Source organism: Cricetulus griseus, chromosome 4 (assembly GCF_003668045.3).
Source record: "Cricetulus griseus strain 17A/GY chromosome 4, alternate assembly CriGri-PICRH-1.0, whole genome shotgun sequence".
Lineage (NCBI taxonomy): Eukaryota > Metazoa > Chordata > Mammalia > Rodentia > Cricetidae > Cricetulus > Cricetulus griseus.
Genome location: NC_048597.1, coordinates 159,595,561 through 159,623,361, shown reverse-complemented (window position 1 = coordinate 159,623,361; position 27,801 = coordinate 159,595,561). Strand labels below are relative to the sequence as shown.

The window sequence follows — 27,801 nt, the reverse complement described above, 5'->3', positions numbered from 1 at the left end:
GGAAATCCAGCAAAGTTCCAAGCTCTTCCGTTGAACTGACTTGCCAGCTTCTGCTCACTTGCCTCCCCCAAGAAATCCCCACTGCTTTTGCCATTATTACATCGGGTGTGACACTCTCAGATGAGGTCATTTCTTCACTGGTGTTAACTGGCACCTTAGCCTCTAGTAATCATTTACACTTGTCTGTGTCTCCCACAATGTCCATGTGTCACCCAATGACAGCATAGCTGCTTCTGTTGGTATTGCTCTACTTAGAGACAGACTAGAGACCAGACCACGATGTAAACAAAGTGACATGCCCAGTCTTGGTCTTTTCTGGAGCTTACCTTGTCTCTCCCTGCCAAACCTTCCCTGTTACCTGCCTGAGACAGAGGGAGAACCCAAGGAGAGCTGGGGTGAAGGTGAAAAAGGGCACTTTGGGGTGGTCATACTCCTGCTTATGGATTACAAGTACGATCCTTGCTAACTTCGCCTGCAAGGTAAGGACATTGACACGGTGCTGTTGAATCTCAGTTCACCTGGGCCTGGAAGTTTCCAAAACCTAAATGGTGAGTGAGGACAATCCACAGGCAGCCAAGCTGTTAGTCCTCAGCAGCTCACCGCTTCATTTTTGTTAAAGGAGAGAGAATTTTAAAAGGAAGAAGGCAGTATGAATCGTTAAGACACACATCCCAAAGAAAGAAGACGGTGGAGCAGGCGACACAGGAAAGTTGGCGGGTGGTGGGTGAAAGTTGGGGAGGGTGGTGGTGGACACATCCACAGATGGGGTGCCATCCCCAGCAGCTGCACGCACACCTGCACAAATCATTGCGCCCACTGGAAGTGACTCCTTTCAGCCAAGCACCGGACTCCCCTGTCTACTGTGAGGGGAGAAGAGGACAGGACACAGATGAGCAGACAAGAGAGACAGCTGGCAGCCACTTCCCAGCAACCTACTGCCAGTGTTCTGGGCCCCATACAAGGTCCTAGGAAAGGAAGCTGGGACCAGAGGCCGAGTATCGTAAGAATCCAGAAAGAGATTTAAAGGATCACTTGTAACATTAATTTTTTTTATTAAGAAGACAGATATTTTATAGTACTTCTTTTTTTTTCTTTTTTCTTTTTGTAAAAATGGTATACATGAACCGATACAAAATGCGAATGGGAACACACGGATGTGGAGTTTCTTACACTGTAACATGGTCCTTGTACACCTTAGAAACAGAACTGGCCTAGAGGGAAAAACAAGACGTTGTTGTGACTAAAGAACAAGCTTATTTGGCATCAATTATACATCCTTCATTATTTTATATTCCTTTAAAAAAACACAAAAAAAACAAGTTTGTTCTTTCTTCACTCTAAAAGTGATCAACCTGTACAAAGTAATACTCAACAATACATTTCAAACAGTGCACTGTATACTTAAGAAAAATACATAAACCAATATACAACTAAAATCCGTAATTTCCTGTTTTTGCTTTGTCTTATTATCATTATAATTATTATTTTTTTCCAATGTGTGGGGCCTACACTTTGCAATCTACCTGAGACGGAAAAACACCAATCAAAACACAGGAACCTGAGACATGTCAACATTGTAAGCCATAAAGTTACATCAGAACACTGCACTACTGTACACTTGTCAAAACAGAAAGATGGGCGGTCCCGAAAATGAGATGCCAATTCTGTGAACAATGGTAGTTTTTTTTTTGTTTGTTTGTTTTTTGTTTTTTTGTATTTTTTGTATTTTTTTTTCTAAAAAGAACAGCTGAAAAATCCTTTCAACGACATGCTAACTGGTTCTCACCCTTTGATATGGTCACACTATGTTCAGGATGGGTGCTAAGGGCTCGGAATAGATGCACATTATAAAATTCTTGAAAAAGGGATGTTCCTTGTGGCTTTTTGTCTTGGTTAAGTGCCTAGGGACAGGAGAGGGGTCAACAAAACACTGCTCGATAATGAATTTTCCTTTACATACCAGTCCGTTCCCAAAAGGCCCCCATATTGCAATGGTTCTATCAGAAGTGAAAATAAAGACAAGAAAAAGAAATACGCTTTCAAATAACAGAGTCGACACTTTTTCCCCTTAAATAAATCAGCGTAAGTTTTCCACATAATGTAACAATAGTAAAAATGCACCTTGCAAAATCCAAAAGTACTGACTGAAAATGTTATATAATATATATTTATATATTTATATATATAGATAGATCTATATTTTCTGATGCCACCTTTCCATAGGGACTGTTTTTTGGAGTCTGGAGCCTACCAACACATAGGGTAAGAGCTTAGGTTTTAGTCCTTCTGGATTTCCTCAACACTTTAGTGACAAACCCCCACTTAGCTTTAAAGAATGCAAATGGTAACTTGACTCCTCTATCTTCCCCCAGGCTCCAGTCTAAGATATGTTCAAGGTAACTTATTTTAGTAGCTATGCGCTATGGCTGCCATCATGCGAGATGAGGAATTTTTGGCAGATGGTTCTTAAGGCTGAGGAAAGAGGCCAAGGCTAGTGTATGAAAGGTAGAAAGATAAAAACACATCTGAGTTTTGATTAAGTAACTGAAAATCTCTCCATGCTGTGTTTGCACCTCGGCTCTGACCTTTCGAGAACAATACAGGCCTTTCTTTTGTACCTCCTGCCTTTGTCAAGCCAAATCTGAAGGAATGAGAGCTGCTTAGGATTGGAGTTGGAAATCCCAGCAGGACAGGAGTCCCAGCAGGACAGTGTCTGTAATATACAGTACATGCAGGCCACATCCTACTGCCCTCCTAAGTAAGCACAAAACAAAAACAAAAACAAAAACAAAAACAAACCCCCAAACAAAAACCTGTCCCCTTCATTCACACAACGCACGGACTTGCTCTCTCTCCTGCACACTAGTGAGCAGTAAGGCCAATTGGGAAAGGTGGATGGAGTTGTTTGGAGTAGAAACAACCAGAGCAGGACTGCTTAGCCCCTCCCTGCTTCCTCTCCTGTGGCAACTCAAATTCGTCCACTGACATAAAATGGACAGACCTCACCTGTTGGGTCTGTTTAGGGCAACGAGGAAGGAGGAGACTTTCCACCCCAAACCTTTCTGCACAGCGTGGGGTAATCTATACTGAGCCGCCTACAGATACAGAATTAAAGACAGATTCAATCTCATTGCGACACACCTCACTTGCAGATAACCCTGTACAGTAATGAAGATCCACAGCAAACAACAGTTTCAGAGTCACAGTCTACTTTTCTAGTCTTCGCTGCTCTAAGTATTGAAACATGGGCAGCAGCAAAGAGTTTTCATTGTTTTTTCTTTTTTTTTTTTTCACCCAAATCTTTACGACAACAGAGAAGAATGCATCATGGAGACACTAAATTCTGAACTATGAAATCTAAACTGTGCTGGTTTTCCTTTTATGCAACTGAATTTGGAACAGAAAGTAGTCACCGTCAACACAAAAAAACAAAAGAAAGCAGGAAAAAACGGCAACAATGGGGAAAAGTCTTAGGAATCCCAGCAGGTCAATTCCAAAAAAACTTAGGAGGTTTGGGAAGGGGAAAAAATGATTTTGGGAAAAATAAATGCATAAAAAGGAAAAGGGGAAAGAAACACAACAAACAAATGAAAAACAAGGCACAGAATTTTCTGCAATCTACCGAAACCCAAGTTTGACTTGGTAGAAATAAAAATTAAAAAAAAAAAAACAAAAACCAAAAACCAAAACCCAAATCAAATTAAAACCAGATAAAAAGAGGTGTCAAACAGCAGAGCGTACTTTTCAAAGAACATTTTTTTCTTTTTGTTTTTACATAGCAAATCCCAAGCCTTCCCAGCCTCTCATCTTCCCACCCACTCATAAAAAACACACGAGCGTCTCGCAAGTTCCAGTATCACTGTCTCTTTTATCATCTAAACAGGGCCAGTTGGACACCTCATTGGAACAAAAAGGCTGATCTAGATGAAGTACTCTTTCTTTTCTTCGGAGTTGTTCTGTCCTCCTTCTGCATTGATTATAGCTGTGTCTGCGTCTGCTGCGTCATCGGCTCCTTTGGCTTCATGAGTGAAGTATGTACCTGAAAGATGAAGGGGTAAAGCACTGTGACTCTCTGATGGCCTCTGTGTGAAGTGGTACAGAGATGGCAAGTTGCTTATGGCCATCATCAGCCGAAGTGGTGTGCAGGCAGCAGAGGGGAAAAAAAAAACAATTGGAAGAAGAGAGCAAGGTGGGTGAGACAGATGGGGATCCCGGGCTCCAAAGGTACCACTCCAACTGAGCTGCTGCGATGTAATTCAGCAAACAAGACATTAGAGCAGTGATTATGACCAGAGAAGAAGACGTGAGTGGGGCTAAAATGCAGAAAGCTGGAGAGCTGCTGACTAATGCATAAACAGTAAACACCAAAGACCAATGACCAGAGATGTTCACACATGGTTAAAGACCAAAGCAAGGAAGAACAATTAGCCAATAAATGAATTAGGGCCCCAATGACGCTTCTATTGTCATCTTGAACCAGTTACTCCAACCATACACTCCTGGCTTCATGAATTGCTATTGGCTACCCACATGTGAGACTGTGCTTTTATAAGGACTGGTTTCCCTATGCTTTCCTTTTCAGAGTAGGGCATCAGATATAGACATAATCTGACATTGTCAAGACTGCAATCAAGGCTTGGGCTCTGTCTTCATGAACAAGGAATTCTTTCTCACCATGTTACTGGAGCCTGGACCCAGATTCATGGATTTGCTAATTGGCACAGCCACTTTATAATGACAACAGACAGAACATTAACCAAGTTGGTGACATTTCTATCACCAAATCCCTAGGGTTTACGTGAGGAAGACAAGACTTCACCTCGGAATAGCAGACAGGTAGAACTCATACTGTATAATCTGATAACCCTCTTCCCATTATGTTCTGACTCTAGATTCTTATATTTCAAAAAAAGTCTGAGACATTTTGTTGAATTTTCAGATTTTAAAGGCATAAACTGAGCAAGCAGGTGGTCAAACGCTTCCTTCCGGAGTCCTCTCTCTTGCAGAGACATGTTACCGTCTTCTGATCCTCCATGGATGCTATGCACACTCTGCTTGGCATCCTGGCTGTACCTTCCCAGTTCTACCAAGTTAAGCACTGAAAAGTGGAGGTTCTGGGCCACACAGCTCCAAGAGTCCCCAACTGTTCTGTGCTCCAGGCAGACACTTCTGGATCCTAAAATCTGTTGTTAAGCACCCTGGACCTCCACTGCTGGGGTCCAGGGACCTTCCCCAAACCCAAGTCACAATGAAGCTGTATGCAAGCGTTTACAAAACCCCCAAAGCTCATTGCACAGTGCTTGAGAAAAACAACTGAGAAAGACAAGGGCCGACAAAGAAAAGGAAGACTAAATTACCAGGAGGGGAGAAGAGGCTCAGAGCAGCATGAGGCAGAGAGGAAGAGCATTGGCAAAGATGATTGCCCATCCAGTCTGCACAGTTGGTAAGTGTGATGATTAATGGCAATTTAAATCAATTGCCCTGATAATTTAAAAAATACATATTTATGTGGCTTTTAAGGCAAAGGATTTTTCTCCTTTCTTTCTTTCTTTCTTTCTTTCTTTCTTTCTTTCTTTCTTTCTTTCTTTCTTTTTCTTTCTTTACCTTCCTTCCTTCCTTCCTTCCTTCCTTCCTTCCTTCCTTCCTTTTTTTTTCTTTTTAAAACCTGGGCACATCACATCAAGGAGGAAATATTCTGGCCCTGGGGACCAGCTTACTCAGAGTTCAGGGTCAGAGAACTGGTCCACCTGTCTCTGGGGCTGTGGATGTTTGCCACACATACAGTCTTCCAGGGCTCAGGCCACTCATCACACTAGTCCCTATCTTATTATTTTGACTCTATCCACAAATGTAGACTGGGGCACAACAGACCTATTCAGCTTTGTATTTATAGGGAATTCAAATCGCCATGCAGTCTTCAGCAGCAGTTAAGGTTTCTTCACCTACTCAACCCCACTTCTCCTTGTTTAGGAACCATATACGCTGTGTCATCCTTTATACCAAGCTGCCCACTAATGACAAGAGTGAGGTCCCCCAGTTTCAGGGCTGTGGTGACATGTTGCTCCAGCCTGCCAAAGCACCTTGCTTACCTTTATGTCTGGCAAAATAGCGGCCCAGAATGATGAGCAAGCAAAGCATGGCAAACACGACCACAGCTACGACGCCGCCAATCACTGCATGGTCCACTGCCCCAATGGTGCCCTCTTCACCTGCTCGGGAATCTGTTGAAATCAGAAGAGGAATAGGGATGTAGAACTTATTACAAGACACCAGGAGCCCCAGGGACACTGCCTCCAGGGTCAGAAGGTCACCTTCTTTTTTAATGGAGGAGTCAGCAAGAACAAACCAGATGGATCAAGTTACACAGAGGGAACAGACTGGCCTGTCCAGTGCTGAATTGATCTGTTCTCCCCACAAGGCAATTTCATTAGAGGCAGCATAGGAGTGCTACTTCGTGTGAAAGAAACTTAGGGAGCTGTGTGTGTGTGTGTGTGTGTGTGTGTGTGTGTGTGTGTGTGCTCGCATGCGCGAGGGGAGAGGGAATCCTGCCTGTTCTCACTGATAATTAGCACTCACTATATACATACTGGAACTTACACCTACTAATAATTAAGGAGGCTAACCTAAGTATTTATGGGCACCACGATGGTATCTTCAGGCTATCAGAGGAACAGGGGTGGGGGGTGGGGGAGTGTGGAGAGGTCCCACATCACACTCTCTTAGAGGAACATGCATAGGGAAAGCAATGCTGTGTAGAGATAAAACCAGGCTTATGAGACTAAAGACATATGACATGCTTGCCACATTTACAAGGTGTGAGGAGGGGAAAAGCCTCAATTTAAATCCTAATTCAAAGGTGGGGGTGGGGGGGGGCTGTGGGAGAGAGAGGAAGAGAGAAAATGTTAAGACAGGAAGGAATACTTGTCCATGGCCACAGACGGTTTTGATGTCAATTATTTAACATCTCGAAATGCAATTAGTTTTTCTTAGGAGCCTCACTCCCTCAGGATGTTCCTTTTTGAGTTGGGGAACAACTTCAGCATGAACCCAGAATGAGCTATGGCAATGCAGAATGGATGTATGGCAGGGTAAACAATTTTAATTTAGGAATGTGGCTACATCACCCCTCGCTGAAATCCTAATGGCACCCGAGATTTATAACATAGTAAAAAACAATTATTCTCCCGTTGATTAATACATTAACATTTTGGAGTGGAAGCTAAACCATTGTCCTTTTTTTTTTTTTATTGAGTCAAGTACGACACCTCCATTAAAATGATTTACTGGCTGTACCTTACAATTTAAGCACAGCAGCAACAGAAACGGTAAAAATCTTTTAACTTTACATGATTTGTGAAGTCATATGTGAAGGATTTACCATTTAAATCTTTCAGTACATGAAGCACATGGCCTATAAATCTGCCCCCCTTGTAGTTGCTGGATGCCTAAGAGAAATGCGTTTCACCGGGAAGACCGAGAGTGCAAATTCAAGTCAATTTCTAAGAAAGATTTATCTCTGTCTCTCTCCAAAGAACAGAGCAAATCTCTGAAGCCTCCACCTCTAATAATATTTGAAGTTTATCGATCAAGTGTACAGATCCGTGACAGCTAAAGGTAATGGTACTCTTCTGAGCCGAAACCTGATACACCGCTTTCAGCGGGAGGGCAGGGCTTACACTTTCTATCGATATTTCCAATTCTGCTTGGAGACTAGGCACTGAAGGATGTGGGGAAATAACTCGTGACTGAGGCTCCCATCGAAAGCGCTTTAATTAAAAGAGCTTCAATTAGAATGTGGAGTATTTAAAGTGTTCCATGGAGTTAGCTTTGGAAGGACTACAGAATAACTCAAACCCCAAACCCCAACAGAAATGCCAAGTCATAGGCAGCGGCAGGTCGCCTGGACAACAGGATGATGGGAGTTTAATTGGAGGATAGAGATGGGTTGGAGGCAGAGTGCTGCAGCCAATTAGTCTACTCCGTGATGTGCAAGCCCCTCCAGCAACGTGTCTAATAAGCTTCACTTGAAATGTAATGGAGAGGAATCCCCTGCCTCAGACCAAGTGCTGCTGACTGCAGACAATGCAGCCTCCATTGTCCTGGAAGTCCTTTCCACAAGGCAGACAGTGGTTATGGAAACTTTGTTGACTTTTAGGAAACAGCTTGGTGACAGGAAATACTGTGTGTGGGGTGTGCATTAGTTATTGTTCTTCAGTGATAAAATATCTGCCACAAATAACTGAAGGAAGGGTTTATCCGGTTCCCATTCTGAGGGTACAGTCCATCAAGGCAGGGAAGGAATGCTGGCAGGATTGAGTGGGGCAGCTGGTTGCATGGTATCCTCCATCAGGAAGCAGAAAGAGAGGAACGCTGGTACTGTTGGCTATTTTTTTTTTTTTTTTAATTTGGTCTGGGATCTGACCCCTGGAATGGTGCCACCCACATTTAGGATTGGGCTTCTCTCTTCAATTAAACCTTTCTGGAGACACTGTCAGACACATCCATGAGTGTGTTTTCATGGCCATCCTAAAACCAGTCAAGCTGAAGCTGAAGAGTAACCATCACAGAGTGGTACTGGATTCTGGTACATGCTGGAGAACCACATTTTATATTGTGAAGACACACCCCACTGCAAGCACTCATATGTTCTCACAGGGACTGAGTCATAGTAAAACTCACCACTTGTGTCTGCATGATATCAACTAATCTTTAGTTGCCATGGGTTTCAATCTGATTGAATGCTTGATTTTTTATTTCAACAAACTCTTGTGTGTCTTAGATTTGGGACAAAGTGATAAACAGAGAAAAGAGTTACATGAGGTGGGGAGGTGCCACTTTGGGAGGTCTGAGAGTAGATGGAAGTATCTAGAAGCTGTTTAAGATAGGGTTGCTGTCCATCTGGAGGGAGGCAACTCTTGTCCATTGTTAAAAGACTACTTTCTGCAACTTCAGGAACAACAACAACAACAAAAAGACCAAGATAGGTACTGGTATGTTTGTGCTTAGGGTACGAGAGAGAAAAGAAAGAAAGAAGCAAGGAAAAACGTCTCAAAACAAGGTTAAACCAAAACCAAAAAACCCTGTCATCTTTGGGATTCCTTACTTAAGCCCAACTATTCAGTTGACCTTTGCTCTCCAAATGTGCTCAGTCTAACTATTTCCCCCTGTACTTAGCTCACACTAAATACCTATGTTTTAGTTCTTTCCCACCCTCAAGGACACATACATGTTGCAGATACTTATTTACAAGAATAATCTCTCTAGCTACCTTCTGATACTCACTTTGATCAGAAACTTTACTACTGCTAGTTAATCATCAAGACACTTTTTCTGCTTTCAATTAAAGCAGATGGACACAGAAGGTAACTGATGTTTAATTTACAGGGAACACTGCTGGTTATGAGCTCCTGGCAGCCTCTTCCCACCTCTCCTCCACCCTACTCCCTCCCCTGGTTGACCATGGGAGGCGGTAATAGAGCTGTGACTGTTCTTAAGTGCCTGTCATGGTCTGGCCTCCCATGTGGAGAGCAGTTGTTTCTCATTCATCTCTTCTGTTTCCTCTTGTGGGATGGGAGGCAGTTCCAACGGCGCTGTGGATTGGCTCAGAGTGGCAGGGGTGATGCTGGTTGTCTGCTGCTGGGTTTGAACCACCTGCATCTGCAGCTGATGCCTCGATGGCCACAAAAAGCAGCAACAAGCATTGCCACAGGGATGCACTTGGCTGTCAGAGCTGGATAAAACACGAGTCTGAGGACAATATGTATGACCCACTGCAGGATCTGTGGCAATGTCCGCCAGCCTCCATCTCTCCTATCTTGATTGCGAGGTGAGAATTCAGAGTAGTTCTTGAAGAATCACTAAGTGGAAAGGCCACAGCTGTCACCATCATCTGAAGATCCTACTCCCTTGAGGGAGGAGATGTGTCCATGAGGGTCTCATCCCATTTGCTGCTTGTTTTCCTGGGAACATCTGTCCCTTTAGTACAGAGACAATGAAACTGAAACTCTCCAGCTGCTGCAGCTTCTCAGGTAAAAAGTGAAGGTGGAGTGCAGAGGTCTTCTGAAGGAGCCCAGTCTTCGGGTAAAGGGAGACTCTTATACAGTCATAGGTGTTAGTATTTCTACTTTGGGATAAAGCCATGCCCTTGCTGTATTGGGGAGGAATGCCAAGCATATACAAGAACAAGTCATTCTAGTTTCCGCTACTCTGTGTGTAGTTAATCTCATCTAAGTAACTTCATGCACATATTCAGGTGAATGAGTGAGCTGGCTAAGTCTAACTTAGGCAGCACTGAATGCTAGGTGTGACAATGCTATTTTCACACAATCCCTGGTCTGCCTGTTTTACCCCAGTCTGCATCACTTTAGAGCTCCAAATGTGGCAGCTATGTCATGACCTGGTTAGAGTTGGGAGTTAGCTTTTCTTTTGACATAAACTGAAACAACTTAGCTCCATGTGAGATTTATAAGTCCCTTGCAGAATGTCAAGTTGGCAAAAACAAAAACAATTAAACAACAACAACAATAATAAAAAACCCTGTGCCATAGTTTCAACTACCCTGGCTGTGATTTTAGCATCTTAGAAATCTCAGAATAACAACAATAAAAGAATTAAAAACAACAAGAACAACAACAAAAATACTTTCATCAAGTCCCAGGGATATCCCAAACTGTTCAGCTTTCTTCAGCTCAGCAGTTGACCTGAACCCCCTATTCCTCAAGGACAATGTGAATCGGGGACTTCTGAAGGCTGGAGTGGACTTTCAGTCCCTCCCTACCCCTCTAGTGGACATCTCTCTTTTTCCTACTCGAATTCACTTCTTAAACACTTACTGTAGTGGAGCACTTCCTCAAGAAGCACCCCCTCAGCCCTGCTGCCTGTGTGGATCGGGCATCTGGAAGGGGCCCTGGTTTCTATGGCTACTTTACCACCTGGCAGGAGATGTGCCACACGAACTGCCAGGAGAATGCCATGATCGTGGGTCTGTCATAAGCCTTGCAGGCTGTACTGCCAAAGCAGGGATCCACGGGTAACGGGGAAATGGCTAGGATGTCCTTGACAGGCTCCTGGCCAGGAAGGAGTTTGGCAGAGGGACTCACTGAGCACAACCCTCACTGCAACTGCAGGCTGCCTGTTCGGAAGCGCAGGTAGCAGAATCTCAAGTCAGTCTTTTTGTCAAAAGGATACAGAGCTCTCTGCTTTGGAGAAGGTGAATTGTGAAATGTGCAGCATCAGGAGTGATGGCCATAACTGTACTGTTGTATCCTCATATCTCTGGTTTCCTTGATGTAGGCTAGATACTTCTCCAGCACCCACTGATCTGAGCCTAAAAATTACCTTGGGTTTCATTAAAGGGGAGGATTCCAGGTCTCCCACTCCCACAGGAGCCTCTCCTGCCCAGAGATGACTGAAGCTGAGGCTGACATTTTGCAATAGCTATCACTTGGTGCAGCTGAGGTCTTGCTGGACAAGTCAGTTTAATTAAAAATTCGTAGAATTGGTGTTTATGATGGAAATGCTGCCTCCGGCTTCCTAGAGCCGGACGGATTAATCTGTCTCAGAAAAGGCTTAATGACTGTGATGTCACTCGCTACTTCTTGCTAAGGAGGAGGGAGGGGGGAGGTGGTACACATTCCAAACCTGAAGAAAAACAAAACACCAAAAAGGAGCGCGTGCACACATACACACGCACACACCAGCTGTGCCATCTGAAAGGTGTAGCTACTCATTTTCATCACCTATGGTAGGTAGCTCTCATCTAGGGCAACCAAGCTAAGCATGCGCTTTAAAAGCACAGCTTTATTACTGGAGGGGAAACACTGAATGGCAAGCGCTGACAAAACGCCACGTTGTTTGCTAATCCTAATATGTTATTCTTCTTTTAAGATTTGCTTTTCTCAGCACCAATTCAATTATAGATGCTACAAATCCTTCTGACATTTAATTCCCTCTTGTCAGAGAGTAGTAAATGTATACAGTACATGCACAGCTTTCCCATTAAGATGTTAATATATATTGAAGCACACTAGCCTTTATGCAGCATAACCTTTCCTTTCTGTCTTCTCAGAGAAGGGAAGGGAAGGGATCAACGTAAAGGCAAGAAAATCATGAAGATTCCCATACAGCATGCCAGGTGGCCAGTGTCAGCCATCAGCTGCATTCGATTCTAGCAATGTCATGCTGCTATTCTGACTCTTGGAGGGGCTGTGCAAGGCTGCTGCAAGGAAAACTGCAGTAGTCATCCTCAGTGTGCACCCTGGAGCTCAGCATATGCTCATTTAAATGACAACTGTGTACAGACAGTGGCTGCACACCATCACTCAGTGATTAGGACTCTCCCTGCCTGCCACTACCAAGGCACAGGGGACCAGTTAGGAGCTCATCTATCTGCATGGCCCATGAGAAAGTGCACCAGACTTGTCATCAGACTTGGGCCAGAGCTGAACTTCAATTCTTTCCTGTGTGACTTCAGGCAGGTCAATCACCTACTCTGAGACATTGGCCCCAATGCTATTCTGTCAGGGTTGCTGTCAGGGGCCAGAGACTGGCTATGATGGATGGAAGTGCCTATTTGGCTTAGGGCTTGACATGACATCAGGACTCATAGTCTGATGAGCTACAGCCTGTTCTATGAAAACCCAAGGAGGATCTTTTTGGTTCTTATCACTGACCCTAGGTCAGTATTTGTCAGCTCTTTAGGAGCAACTGGGATCAACCTTTCATTTCACTTCTACAGAATCAATTCGAGCAGTATCTAATGGCTTCGCCATTCTCTATGGTGACAAAGGGAGCACAGGGCCATCGGATGATGGTATGATTCAGGAACACCATTTGAGGACTGTAATGTTAAACATGCAGAAGCTAAAGATTAGGACAAGTCTCTTAAAACATTGATTTCTCTCCCTTCTCCAGCCATGGTTTAGTTAATTTAACCATCAGCAGAAATAACTCCATGAAACAGGATGCCAATCCCAGGCATTTAGCCTCTTCAGAGACCCCTGCTCTACTCATCTTGGAACAGGGCCCTTGGAAGTGGGATTGACTTTTACTGAGGATGACACTGGACTTTTCCTTATAGGAACCTGGTAAAGACAACAAAGTGTAAAGTACTTCCAAACAGGCATTCCCACTAGAGTCTGTCTCTACAGATAGATGCTGCGGTGGTCCTCAGGCATTTGGGGGTGTGAGAAGGATGGAATCATGAATATGGTGAAGTCACCCCAAAGCAGTGTCCAACCTGTGGGACTGGAACTCACACTTCACACTGTGGCTAACAGCTTTTTAGTTTGAAGGAGAGATTTAGTCTATTTGGTGGTGGCCACCTTTCTCCCCATGGTAAAAACAGTAGCATGTTGGATTATGGAAAAGATCAGCATGAGGGGGAATCCAGAATCCTGTTTGTGGGAAAGTCACTGACCATGGGCCCTCAATGAGAGCTCTCAAGGTATTGATTCACACTAAACTCAAGGTCCTTCGGCTTCAGACCCAGAGCTCCAAGGTCACCACAGAGCACAACTTAACTTCTAAAGAAGGAAGCGTCTGTGTCTTAACCCTTCTCAAGCATTATCTCACAATGGTATTTAGGACCACCTCAGGGGGAATTAATCCCATCATTTTGAGGACTCTATGGGGCAGTGATACTGAAAAGTCAGAGCAGAGCATGGATGGATCTCCTCTAACAAGGAAGGCACTTAGTTTAATGATTAAAATAACCTCCCCAGGTAGGCTGGCACACAGCTGTATATCTGAGAGGGACTCAGAGCCCAGCTTTCCCTTTCACCTTCCCTGATGTCAACACTAATATAAAAAGGGCCAAAAGGAATTGTATGCTTGAGAGACTCCAGACTGAAGGAAGCTGTGAAGTTCTCAGAGGCCTCGAACCTGGAACCAAAAGGCTCCATGTTCTTCTGTAGGCAGGAGGACAGTGTTTAAATCTGTCCACATAAATTTCCTGGGCCTCATATGGGTGCTGACTTTCTTTACTTGTAAATGAATAACCCTTCTTTAAGTATCCTGCAGGAATTACAAGAGGATCCATCTCCCAGAGCTGCTGGTTCATTTTCATCCATCAGGTCTTCCTGGCCTTGGTCTCTGGTATGATTTTCTAAACTGGCCTCCACCCTCTCCTGTCCCAGCTCTTCATCTGCAGCTTCTTGGATTAATTTCCCATAGTCATGACCAGCTTGGGTATCCAGGCTGTATTTCCTACTAGAAAGTTATCTTGGAGTAGCAGGACTAGTCTGTGAAATCCAAGGCTGGTCCAATGCCTGCTGGGCCTTATTCACCCCTGTGTCTTAGGGGCCAGCCCAGAGCCAAGTACATAGAGCTCAAATACTTGTGAATGTCTTCATCCTGTGATGGTGGATTCATGTGTCCAGGAGCAAGTGCCAGAATATTGCCCCTTGCCTATGAATCCCTGGATACGAAGGCCTGGGATGTAAAGCCTAGGCTTCCTCTGTAATCCACCAAGAGAGCCAAGTGCTGGCTCACCAGGATTTCTCCTAACACCTATGCAAGGGTTAGTCAAGCAGAATTCTGACCCTCCACAGTATGTTTTTGTGGCTTGTGAAGGGCGTGAAGGATTTTTCCAGATCACTTTCTCATTTGGAGGGTAACAAGAGTTGAAAACAGGCTGGAATGCCTTGTCAGTGCCTCTGATTCTAAAGCAGGGGAAGGGTGGGCTGCTCTCTGGTGCTGAGGGCCATTCTCTCGAATACTATTTACCACCTCACTCCACTCAACAGTTCCCAGAGGCCCCTCCACTGCTGAAGGCAGGGAGGCAGTTGGAGACATTTTTGCTAAAGTTTTAAAATAAAATAGAAGGATAAATATGCTTAAAGCTATTCTATTCCACATGGGTGGCAATAACCACCAGCTGTCACTGAGAAACGACAGATGTAATTGATAAAACAATTCAAAACTAGTGTGGCTCTATCATCAATAAAATTAACACCCCAAAAGTAAATAAAAGGGTTCAAGGAAGAGCCAGATAAGCCCCCCAAGTTGGCCAATAATTAAATCAGTGAACTAGGCACCGAGTCTTTTTTTTTTTTTTAATGCAGATTACAAAGGAGGATCAGCTGGGCATCTCAAGTTGCTGGTTGAGGGCTGCACACCATATGCTGCCTATGAAACTGTCATTAACTGAGGCAGGCACTGGTGAATGGAGGATGAGTGGTGGGGGCGGGGCAGGGGACGATCTGGAAGTGTGAAACATTAATCCCTAATGTGTAAAGGATAGACTTTCTACCCAATACAGCAGGGTGTGGGTAACATTATTCATTATCACAGTTTAGCATTAAATGGGCAACACCTACTCTAATTTATTGATGGGCTGTTTAAGGAGGGTGTTAACCTGTTTGTCTTGTATTATAATTGAATTCAGTCTCCAGGCTACAGAAATTTGAGAAGTTCATCCTTTCTCAATCAATACGCTCCCCTTCAGTGACCCATTTCAAGACAGCTTCATAAAAAATAATGTATTTTGTTTTAATAAATTTAAGCACTATGACAGCTGCTCAATTTTTATTGGTTGTTTTTTTCTCCCTTTAGATGTCTCTTTGCTGCCTAGAGAAGCCAAGCTCACAATCAATAGTAATTGATTAATCAGCATCCCCTTTGAACAAAGGTGCTAATCAGTTTTTGATTAGTTCATCAAACCAGATGCAAAGGCAACCCAGCCCAGCCTGCTAGTTCATCAGCGTTCTACATGACTTATGACTTCCAGCAATAGGAGTGCCTTGGCCCTGGAGGGAATAAGGTGGCAATGTAATTATTAATTTAACCGAATTATTATGAACACAAACAGTTGTTGGTTTATTGCTCCTGACTTGGGTGATTGATAGAACTGCAGTGGGGACCCATCTAACACATTGCAGGGCAGAGACATGCTGGCTGACTCATGTTTTTCTAAAGAGGACAACAATTCCTTTTGCCTGTCTGAGTGATCCTTGTCTGGAAAATATGCCAGGAGAGACCAGGGTCAACCCAGGAGAACTTTCTCAAGATTCTTGAAAGATCCAATTGTGTCGGGCCACTGTATGTGGGGTTGCTCTAAGGTGAGTGCCAGAACAGAGAGCACCTTCACTTAGAAGGCAAGCAGCTGTTTATTTCTGGCATTGCATCAGAGTCAGGCAGGACTTACCTACTTCTACTTTAAAAGACAATAGTTTTATTTTGTTTTCATGTTTTTGCAACTTCTTAAATATTTCCATCACAAGAGGCAAATGAATGACATGACTAGTAGGTGATTACCTTCCTAATCTATTTTTTTTTTTTTTTTTTACTGAAATTCACTGGTATTTAGAATTCATTAATTTATCCAGAAAGTATTAGCTGGGTGCTTACTGCAAGACAGGAGCAGGGGACAGAACCAGCAAATAGCCTCCTGGAAGTGTCTATTCTGGGAAATTCCAACAGCTCAGCTACCCTGGCACACGGGACAGAGCAGAAAAGTGAAGGTATCCCTGAGGTCTGATAGAAGCACACAGCTAGAAATACATCCAGTGAGTTCTGAGATATGGAGGGAGTACTAGCTTGTGTTTTCACTGAGGGATAGTTAAGGATGGCACCTCAAGTGCTAGTCATAAAAAACAAACAAACAAACAAACAAACAAACAAACCAAAACCAAAACTATAGTGAACGCTGTTTGGGAAGCAGTAATATGGAACCCTGCATTCCAGTGGGCTCCAGTTAGCAATCACATGCTGGTGCCTTGGTTTCTCCACTGCAATGTCAAGGGGGCTTGCTTACTGATTCACTAAGTGATCAATCAAAGTGCTTCAGAAGCTGCAGGTAGTTGTCACTGAAGTCTCATGTCATCGTGGGAGCTCGTATAATTGTTTAGCTCTGACCACTTTAAATCTCCTACCTCCCGCCTTTTTAGGACATGCTTCTTACTCTGGATTAGTAACAGCTAAATCCTGGAATCAAGCATGAAGCCTACTTTTTGCAAGAGCTCAGTATGCTGTGAAAAAGGTCTGAGGTGGATAATTAGTTTACAGCCTGGTGTGTGACAAAACAATTGTCCCCCTTCCTCTCTGCCCTGCTCTACCACCTACTTCAAAGTATACGATATGGCTTTCTAGTCTATTCCACAGAAGTAGACAGTCAATATGACTTTAAGATCGTGTCACATAATCCAACATCAACTGCTTTATCATGCAACCAAATTTCTCCTGAGCCATTACACATCTAGAGTGGAAACATTACTTCAAGTCAGCAAGCAGAGTGGCCTCAGCGTTTTGTTCTCTACTGTATTAAAAGCACAGGCCATGGTCTGCACTAGACACATTGTTACCATAGGAAAGAAAGGTGGGTGAGAGAACAGAGAAGAAATTATCTACAGGTGATTTGTTCTTAGTCTCAGCACCCACACTGACTTCTCAGAAAACCAAGTGGTCATTTGGTCACAGTGGACAAAGCACCCACAGGTTGGACACTGCAGCACCTTACCTAATGACTAGCCCTTACCTGAGAGATCCTCACTGTCCAGTTCTTCTGCGGAATTGGGCAACTGAGTAAGGCCTTACAAGTAAAAACAAATCGTTTTTTCTTTTCATTCCTCGAGGGACATAAACAAAACACTTAAGAACTGAGGATGGATTTTGTTTAAAAAAAGAAAACATGAGCCAAATCTCTTGCTCTCTCTCTTTTTTGGAGAGCTTGAATACATTAATCCATATGTTCATTTCCTTAATTATGTAATTGTTATTGATATACAATCAAGGCAGAAAGAGTCCTCAGCCTCCACTGTTGAAAGCACATGAAACATGAGGGTGAATGTTTAAAAATCACTCATTCAAATAAGCATGCAGAAAGAAAAAAAAAGTAAAACTGGATTGTTAGCTGTGGACACTCTGATAGATCTCTTAAATATGAATGTATTTAGATGCTACATACTGACATATGTAAGTATTATCTCACATTTTGCTGAAAATTGAAATCCTTTGCCAATACTGACAAACATAGTTCATTTATCAATTTAGAATGATCTTGGATCACATATTTCAAAATGGTATAGCATCTGCTAAGTGCAGATTGCAGGTTATGCCTTCATCAGAAAAATCTGATTCACAACTCATTTTTTTAAAGAAGAATTTCATAAATCAATGGTATTCCGGAAAAATAAAACCCTCAAAGCTGAAAAAGCAGTTAGGTCAGGAGATAATCAAGTGGGGCTTGAAATGCCTGTATTCCAGTCAACCCCAATGTTGGCCAGCTGGATGGTTCTCCACCAGCTCTGCTCTGAATTAAGTGAGGCAGAGAGGAGAGTAGCTTAACAGAGGGAGGCTCAGCTAGAGATGGCTTTTATCTCCTCATGCTTATTTCTTAGCTGATCTTTTAAAGAAGTTTATTAAACACCATAAAATGTTAAGATGGTCAGGGTGGCCTTTGCTTATTCATTGCTGTTCTCCAATTCCATCTTATTGCCCCAGGAACTCGATTTCCCACAATAGCTATCATACAGCCTGTGTCTGTTGTTTTGAAGATGGTTGTGGATCTAATTCAGCTGTAAGGTCTTTGGAGAGAGACACTAGTTTTGTTTATTTTTGTATCTTTCCTCTCCCTGGAGCTTAGCATAAACTATATTGTCAGTAAGTATTTGCTGAATTAATGCTTTGAGAGTCATCCTTGGTCAGCTACTAACCAGTGCCTAAAGGCAACCAAAATAAATGCTTTGGCAATACACAATGGCAGACTGGTTGCCACTTATATTCATTTTAAATGAACTACAACAAGCTTGTGTGGGGTAGTCATTAAAACTTGTATTTTCTAAGGCGACTTACAAAGAAGCCAAGTGAACACGGTGAGCTGGTTGAGTATGTGAGGAGGGTGTCCCACCATCACTCCTAAGAGAATTTCTCACATGAACCCTGGGTGCCAACTGCTCCAGAGCAGAAGCCAAATCAAAATGAAAGTCTTTAGAGTTCACAAGTGTTCCGAAGCTATGGAACCAGGCAACTAAAGGGAACACGGTAATGCAATAAATTATAGAGGCAGCTGAGTAGAAATGCTAGCCCCTTTGTCCTGAAATCTGATTGGCTGAAAGTATTTCTATTTCTAAATGGCTTTATCCATGGTATAAAGACCAATGAATACAATTATTTGAATTACTGTTATAAATGGGCAACATAAAGTAGTTCTCTGTAGTTAATTATGAATTTGTAGTTTTCAGAAGGCTAATCCCTCACTTCTATGTGGCCTGATGAATATCAAAGTGTTCTACATACATGCTTGGTGCCCACTGAACCACGTTAAACAAGGATGTTTCAGGCAGGCAACTTTACTGCTGAAGGCCTGTTTCCTTGGGGAGGACACTAGAAAGCTAATTAAAAAAAATAAGGACAAATATGTTTATGAAGTATCATTGATATGCAAAGTTTTCCATTAAGAAGCGACAGACAGTTGATATACACCTCATTAAAGCTGAAACTGTCATTTTTAATGGCATAAAATTTTAAAATATACCAAATCATCTGGAATCTCCTGCTTAGATTATGTTCCAAACTGAGAAGCCATTTAGGCCAGTGGCGTTAAATTTGTTTTTGCAGTGCAATTGTGTCTTATGAATCTACAGCACACTGCCATAGTTGGATAATTTCTGAATAAATATAATTAAAAGAGTTTAGCACTGGTGTACAAGTGAGGAAAGACAAAATCCACCTCCTAGAACTGCTCTGGCTTAGGTATTTTTCTTTCATGTTAAAAATTAGACTCCTCTCATTTTCTCAAAGAAAATGACAAAGATGCATTTTATGAAGCAGAGAATATTTCTCAAAAGGAAGCATTGCCATTTAATAATAAGTGGGAAATTACTTCTTGGTGCTTCTATTCAAAGTTTCCTATCATCTAGTCAAGCTCTTTCTAGTCACATCTAATTAAAATGCATGCAATGCATTTCTTTAAACTCCATTAAACAAATGAAAGTTTACTTTTGTTGCACACGGGAATGTTTTTTTTTTTTTTTTTTTTTTTTTTTTTTTTTTGCAACTAAGGAAGTCCTAAGGTGCAGCCGTGATAATTTAATTTATACATGAAAGCTGTCTCTTCTGCATAGACTCATGTTTGGCTTTTTCTTGTGTCATAGATGCTGTGGTTCAGGTTAAACACTGTGCACTTCTGGAGTTGTTCCTCCTTCTTGTCAGCACCTGCTGGCTTCTCAAAGTGGTTATAATGTGGCAATTTTAAACCAGAAGAAAAACCTCAAAGAATTATAACCAATCAGAAATCCTAGCCATTTCAATTAAATGCAAAAATCAAGTAAACCTAAAGAGGGTCCTGGGTTCAATTCACATATATATATAATATATATATATATATATATATATATTTACAGAAAATTATGAAAAAAACCAAAACAAATAAAATCCCTAGGAAAGAAATCCTCGGCCCACTGGCCTTAGTACCATTCTCATTAGGAAAAACAAAGTAGGCGACGGTCTCTCTCTTACCTACGCAGCACACATCTGATCACTTGGCCATGTCATGGAAACTGATACTTCCACCATCAGCCATAAGAGTTCAGACGCCCCCGGTAGTTTTAATCTAAAAGCTCAGTCATCCTGTTCTTCCTGCTTTGTCAGCTTTTGTGGAGAGTTTTTCCCTTCTTCCCATTAGCAGAAATTTGGTTCACGCCGTTAAACAGCAGCACATAGTTTCCAAACTGCATATCAAGGCTGCAACGCAATCTTCAGGTCCTGCAGCCATTCGTAAACCTCTTTAGCTTTGTTCTTGGGTAGAACATACAATGTCTGCAGAGTCCCTTGACTGAATGACAGCCTTTGAATGCCATTGTTATGTACTCATACAGAGATGTACAGAGGTACATACACAGACGGTGGACATAGCGGTTGTAATCACGTGCACTGCTGGCTAGTCTTCTTTCAAACGGGCTTACAAATTTCCCCACAACTGAATACCACGTAAGATAAGGACATAACACAATGCTTTTAGAATTCTATCACTGTCTGCACTAGTCATAAATCAGGGAAAGGGAGACTTTGTGGGGTTGTTACCTAAAGACAGGCAGTGGTCTGGGGTGCGGGCTTGTTCTCTAGCACTGGCAAATACTTTGAAACCAACATGGAAAATATAAAATGAATGTTTGAGAGGGGCTCTCCGTTCTGGAATGAATTAATCTATCTATAAACTCATGTGGGATATGAAAATCCATGAGATTGTCAGCCTCTACTGTCTCAACAGGTTGAAAAAGGTAGGCTGAATTAGAAGAGTGGGGAGAAGGGGATGGGGGAAGGAGGAAAGGAGAGAGGAGGAGAGAGAGGGAAAGAGAGAGACAGGAGAGAGGGGAGACCTTCAACCCAGAAGCCAGCTGATCGCAGTGCAGCAGAAGCACAAGCGCTATTCCAGACCAAGGGCATGCTGTCACCTGATCCCTCATGGGGGCCAGGGGGAGGGGAGGGAGAGGGAGAGGGAACACATGGGACAGAAAAGAGCAAGGCACAAGACATTTAAAAAGGAGTGCCCACATTGAAACAGACAGACAAAAACCATCACACGCACCCACACAGAAAATAATCGGGATAACGACGACACCACCCGTGCGCTAACCACCCATGCATGTCTGCCAGCAGCTTCTGACCACAAGCTATCAGGATTTGGCAGTGGTTTTTCTTATTTCTTTCTTTCTTTTTTTGTAGTGTTCAACATGCACACACAATACAGGTCTTTCTGTTTTTTTCAATTGTTCCCTGTGCAGGCCTTTAAGGATGAGCTCCAAAACCACAAATGCTCAAGATCCTTATTCAAAGAGACCCCTTGTGTCAGCCTTGCCTGAAAACATCTCATACTTATGCTCACATTTGTCTTTACTCTCAGTGAGATCCTTAAAAAAAAAAAAAACATATGGTGAATTGTTGCTTGGTTTTCTTTTGGAGAAAATCCATTTGGTTTTGAAACATGCCCATGCACTTCCAATCTTCCAATACATGCTTATTCCAATCAGTTATTGGTAAGAACAAACAGTCAACATACATGAACATCTAGAATAAACTTCATACATACTCTAGCAACACAAGCTTGAATAAAGTATTTTAATGAGTCTTCAAAGGGAAATCTTGAAAAAGTCTTTTTTTTTTAAATGGAAGAAAATAGAAATATGGAAAATCCAGTATAACACTTTTAAGACCATTAAGATGGCCATAGCTGGCTGACTTAGTACGTCTTGTCATTTATGTTGCTAAGTTATCAAGCCACTTTTTTTCCCTCTGGGACCAGGTCACCATAAGGAACTTCTCAAGCTCACCATCAATTGAATGCCAGTCATGGTTGCTGCACTGACAAAGCTGGGTCTCCAGTAGGATACAGTCAACTCCACAGTATCATCTCCTTTTTAATCTGCTTCCTCCCTCTGTAATTTCCACATCCTGTTACGCTTTACAGCTGACTTGGAAAATTTCTTTCCTTTTCATCAGGTAAAGTTTCAGACATTACTTTGTTTTTCATTAGTGCTTTCGGCTGTGGGCTTGAGAGTCAGCAGGTCAAAATATTGGGGGACACTTTGAGAAGTGACTATGAGGATCAAGGATGAGTTGAAGAATGAATTTATAAATGCACTATGCAGGGGTCATCTGGGATGATCCACCACCACTTATCTGGTCCTCTGTGGCTAAGGAGTCCAATTGAAGGCATGAGAGACGCATGATACAGGAAGGGTGTGTTTGCTACTTTCTCCCACAGACTTCTCACACCTGTTAGTCTCACCCTATGACTCTGGTGTGGTGTTGTCTCCAAATAAAAAGATGGTGGCTGCTTCTCAGCCTTGTGTCCTGCCACCAGTATGCTAACTGATCCCAATGCAGGTGTTCAGACTCATTTCCCTTTCGATCTCTTTAAAGATGAGTAGCTCCTAATCAGAACCCACTTTTAGTTGATATTTTCACTTTCAGACCAGAGGACAACTTTCCCAGTTTGAATAACCTATCCAGATGTTTAAGGACCAGTTCCACAAACAAGAGTTTGGGTTTTATTGAGGGACCTAAAACATGGAACTTTGGAGCTTTAGGGATAAATTGTCACTATTTCTTCAAAGAGCCCAGAGAATTTGGAAATCTAGGTTGTACTTGATCCTGGAATTAATTATAGGAAGCCCAAAACTTGGAGTACTTTAAAATAGTCAGGAGGTACTAACAACTAAATTTAATGTAGCTAGCTATACGGACATCGCCTTACAACATGCACATTTTGTATCTAACTGGTGTCTTATGACTATCAGGTGTACCTTTAACTTATTGCATGGACATTAGGACAGAATGAAGTGGGAGTAGGCTGGAGTGGGCTTTCCTACCTAAGTCTGTGTTGCTCTGGGGCAGAGAGAGAGAGAGAGAGAGAGAGAGAGAGAGAGAGAGAGAGAGAGAGAGAGCGCGAGAGAGAGAGAGAGCTGCTGAGCTGACCCTGAGTAAAGCATACTTTCCAACAACAGCACAACACAGATTTTACTCATAGATTTCCAACTTCTAAGTTCTCAGACATAGTTGTCAGTGTGGGCTAGATGTCATTCTTTAAGCTGAATGAACACTACAGGGCTGGCTGATCACCTCTTGTCACTTAAATGATAGATTTTCACCCTGCACAGCATGTAAAGTGATTGAAGCAGGCCCTTTCCCAAATGATTCCCTTGGATTCAGTTATTAAAATAATGCAGCCCCCTTTTAAACTAGCATATCTGCTCTAAGCACAATCTTGCCAAGGTTAGATTTGAGCTGACTAAAAATTATATACAGATGAAACAGGACTCTTGCTTACTGATTAAAAGAAGGAAGGAAGGAAAGACAGAAAGAAAGAGAGAAAGAAAGAAAGAAAGAAAGAAAGAAAGAAGGAAAAGAAAGATCCACTTTTTATATTTGGCTTGCAAAGTACCACACACCAAAGACTACCTTAAAACCCTACTTCATGCTCTTCAAATAGACTTGGGGAACATTCTTTGGGAAGCTGTTTCCCACTGATGGGAACATAAGATTAAATGAATTGAGACTGGGTGTGTAAGTTCACGGAGGAACATGACCTTTACTTCAGACGATAGCTCTGTAGACAAATACCCCTCCCCATTTAATTAAAAACAGTTTTTTGAAGTCTCATTTAGTCCAAGGTTTGGTGTAATTTTATATGTAAGGAGGAATGTGTGAAGGACACCCTGCCACACTTGCCATCAGAGAGGAGGCCTTATCTCAGACTGCAACCATTGGCCACTGAACTCACAACAGAAATGACAAGACTCAGTGTAGTGTCAAGCATTAAAAAATGATGGTGCATTTATGAGACCAGTCTATTTGGAGTGTGAATTCCCTTGAAGACTGCATTTCTCTTTTTCCCAGGCTTGCCTTGCCTCTCAGCAGCGCTGAGAAAGTAGATAAACAGTAATGTGATACCAACCGTGAACTGCTGGTTCTGTCGTCGCCGTGGTGTCTACAGACGGGAACAGAGGATTGGAGGAAGGGAAGAAACAGGAGGAACAGCATGCAAAAAAAGGGAGAATGGAAAAAATGGAACAGATAATATATGAGCAAGCTTTCAAAGAACACCGCGTGACAAGCAATAATAAATGAAAAGCAAAGAGCATCTGAAGTGAGTGCACTGTTTTAAGACATGCCTTGAGCTCAAAGCTGGGAGCCAGGGAGGAAAACAGTAAATTCTTTGGTTCTGGGTGTCTTGCCAGGACACATGTATTTGTGAGTCAATAATCAGGGGACATGCAAAGTGATGAGAAACACCAGTGCAAACTCAGTGGCTGCTAGATGGCTCTTAAAGCATCGAAGCTCAGGACTTCAGCTCAGGACTGTGACAAAAAAGCTCAGTTGGAAGGCTGGTTAAACAATGGATTCAGACATTCAAACATTGCCTTTTTTAAAAAAACCCAAACCATCCTGATGCTGGGGCTTCTTGACTGGCAATTAGGCATCACAGGAATCAACTCCACGGTCAGGAGGATACTCTTCCAGGTGATGCTCAGATGCTTGCAGGTTAATATACGACACAGATTCCAGTTCTGTATATGCTGTATTACTTCATCAGAAGTTTGCTGGTAAGTTCCATTCATGGAGTGGCCATGGGAGTGAATATGTTCAGGACATATATACACACATTCAACACACACACACACACACACACACACACACACACACACACACACCAGATTCTTCATTCTATAGGGTATGTCATAATCTGTGAGGCCTGTCACAAAAACACACATGTTCACACAACTAGACAAACACCACTTGAGAATTTCAAAGTCTCAAGAATCCAGTCATCCCTGTCTGCGTTCAGCACCGCATCCCCACGTTTGCCGGTTTGGCTGTCAGGGTTCGGCTGTGTTGGCTGGGTCAGGAGACAGAGCCATCATTTTCGTTGGTGCTCTCCTACTTGAGGCCTATCTCTTTTAGTTTCGATGTTGTTCCTATCAGGTTGTGGCAATGGCTTCTCTTTACAGGAAAATTCCTCCAAAGCATCAAGAAATAAATTTTTTCTTCATGTTTGGCTACATAAGTGGGGTGAATAGCTAACAAAGTGCATGGTGAACTTCTTTTTCCAGTCACCTTAAATACAGTTCTTCTAGCAAACTTCATTCTAATGTCAATGTGCCAGCTCCCCGCTCTCCCCTTTCACGTCTGCAGTTTTCAAGTGTGTTTCTTCTACCAGCCCTTCCCTGGTCAAAAGCTGCTGCTGGTGAAGTGGGATGCTGAGGTACAAGCAGTACCCTGCCATTTTCATCATGGAGCTCCTTAGCTGGCAATTGTTTCCAATGTCTTGAACTTGATACAGGCAATGTTTAAATGCACTGGAACTTCAAACATAGAACTTTTTTTGGGGGGCGGGGGTGGGTGTTAAGTGAGCCTGGAGCTTCTGATGTATAAATATGACACATGAATTCACACCAGTGTTCCCCTTCAGTTGGCATGCTTTCTGGGACCACAGGGGCCCTGTTACCATAAAAAAAAAATCAAAAAAAATCAGAGCCCTTCTAAGGAGCCAGAATTAACCAGAGGTCTGGGAGGCCAATGCAGCTTGATATAACTGATCAGTAAATTTCTCAAGGATAGAGGAAGGAGAGAAAACCATAAAATACACTGCAGAAGAATATAATACTTACAAGTCAAGTCTGCGTGCCTAAAATAGCAGTGAAAACAATACAGGAAGTTGTACAGTTGAAACAAACCCTACATCAGATCCTTAAAGGTGACAGATTCACCTCCATAGTTGAGATATCCCAGACCAACATCGGTGTGAGGTACTTTAAATTTGAGGGGCAGGGTCAAAGGCACATTTGTATATGCATGTAATCCATTTTATAGGCAGGCATTGGCTCCTTTCCAAAACAGAAGAGAAAAGCAATAAATGCTTTGGCTCATTATTTTTTGTGGTAGCACTTCTAACACACCTTTATTTTTTTTGACCAGGTAAATCCTTAGTATAAAATGAAAAAATGGGGGTGCTTAAAACACTAGGGTTAGAAGTCTAAAAAATCAGATGTCAGGAGTGACCAATGATCCCAATTTACTGTCTTCCTGTATTACAACATTATGTCAGCTTCATGACAAAATTAAACCAGATGAAGCCAGGCGTCAGCTCTTACATGGGCAGCAGACAATACACGCAGCCATGACCACAGTGCATTTTGCTCCCAACTCTAGGGATGCGAAATCCATCAATTGAACCCAACAGAAGAGAAAAAGGGGTTTTGAGGAAAAAAAGCTCTAAAACAGTTAAGCAGACACATATTCAAGTCAAACAACATGATTACTGCAGTTGGAAATGGAAAACCTAAGAGCAGCAAAGGATGGGCTGCTGCGGCAGGAACACAGGTTGGCTCTGGTGTTAAAATCGGGATTAAGAGTGTCTGGGGAGCTACTGACTCCTTTCTCACAGAGCATCTGGTATGTATGAGGCCTGAGCAGAGGCTACTTCAAGTCAAGAGAGAAAGGAAAATGCTTTAGAAGTGACTGTGTGCTCCCCATTGTGGGGGCGGGGGCAGATATTCTAGGACAGGACCTAATTCTCCTTCGTAACTGCATTATGACACCATGCAGAAACCATATACAGCTTGGCTCTGGGGTGAGTGGAGATCGAGTCAGCATGATTTAGTAGGGTGTCTTCATCAGAAAATGGAGAAAAGTACAAGCCCACCCCCCACCCCAAGAATTAGCTTCTGGGTGATCACTGGAGCATTATAATATTTTAATTTTGTGGGCAAATGCAAACATTTCCAATGTAAGTTGTAAATGCAATAAATGGCTTGAAATACTGTCTAACTGCCCCCACAAAGGTTTTTAAACCTCATTTTTTTTTAAAGCCTTTGAGCTAGGCCAGTGAGAAAAATAGGTCACAAAAAGTTGAATGGGTAAACCATTGTCTCTAGTTTTAATTATACCAAGGGCAAATGCATTTGTGTATTGTTTTATATGTTTAAAAGGAAGGATGAAACAAATAAAACTGCCAACCCCTGTTCTCACAAACACTGAATGTATGTATAGTCTTCCTCGGCATTTCCTAGCTGTTTCATGAGTCTACAATGAAAAGAAGGTATGTAAGCTAGGGCACATAATGACGTGGAAGGCACTCTGTTACAACACTGACTTCCCTTTTTAGGCTCACAGCCCCGTAAACAGTTAATGTGGCTCCACCTCAAATCAACAAAACAACCACAGATATTTCAGGTTGAGGTATAAGATATTTACATAATGAAAAAGCTATGACAAAAAAAACGTGTGAGGTTAGAGACAGTAGCCATTTAACAAAGTAGCCAAGAAGAGAGGGGAAACCAACAAACAAACAAACAAAAAATCCCC

At 42.5% G+C, this 27,801-nt stretch overlaps 1 protein-coding gene across 1 annotated transcript in view; it reads right to left on the bottom strand.

The window, feature by feature from the left end:
• Nucleotides 1-1,035: 1,035 nt before the first annotated feature.
• Cadm1 (cell adhesion molecule 1) overlaps nucleotides 1,036-27,801 on the bottom strand; it is a 326,654-nt gene continuing 299,888 nt past the window's right edge. The window contains 3 exon segments of the mRNA XM_027412060.2: nucleotides 1,036-4,039; nucleotides 6,090-6,221; nucleotides 24,392-24,424. Of these exon segments, the coding sequence (XP_027267861.1) occupies nucleotides 3,921-4,039; nucleotides 6,090-6,221; nucleotides 24,392-24,424 (284 nt within the window). The 3' untranslated portion in view covers nucleotides 1,036-3,920.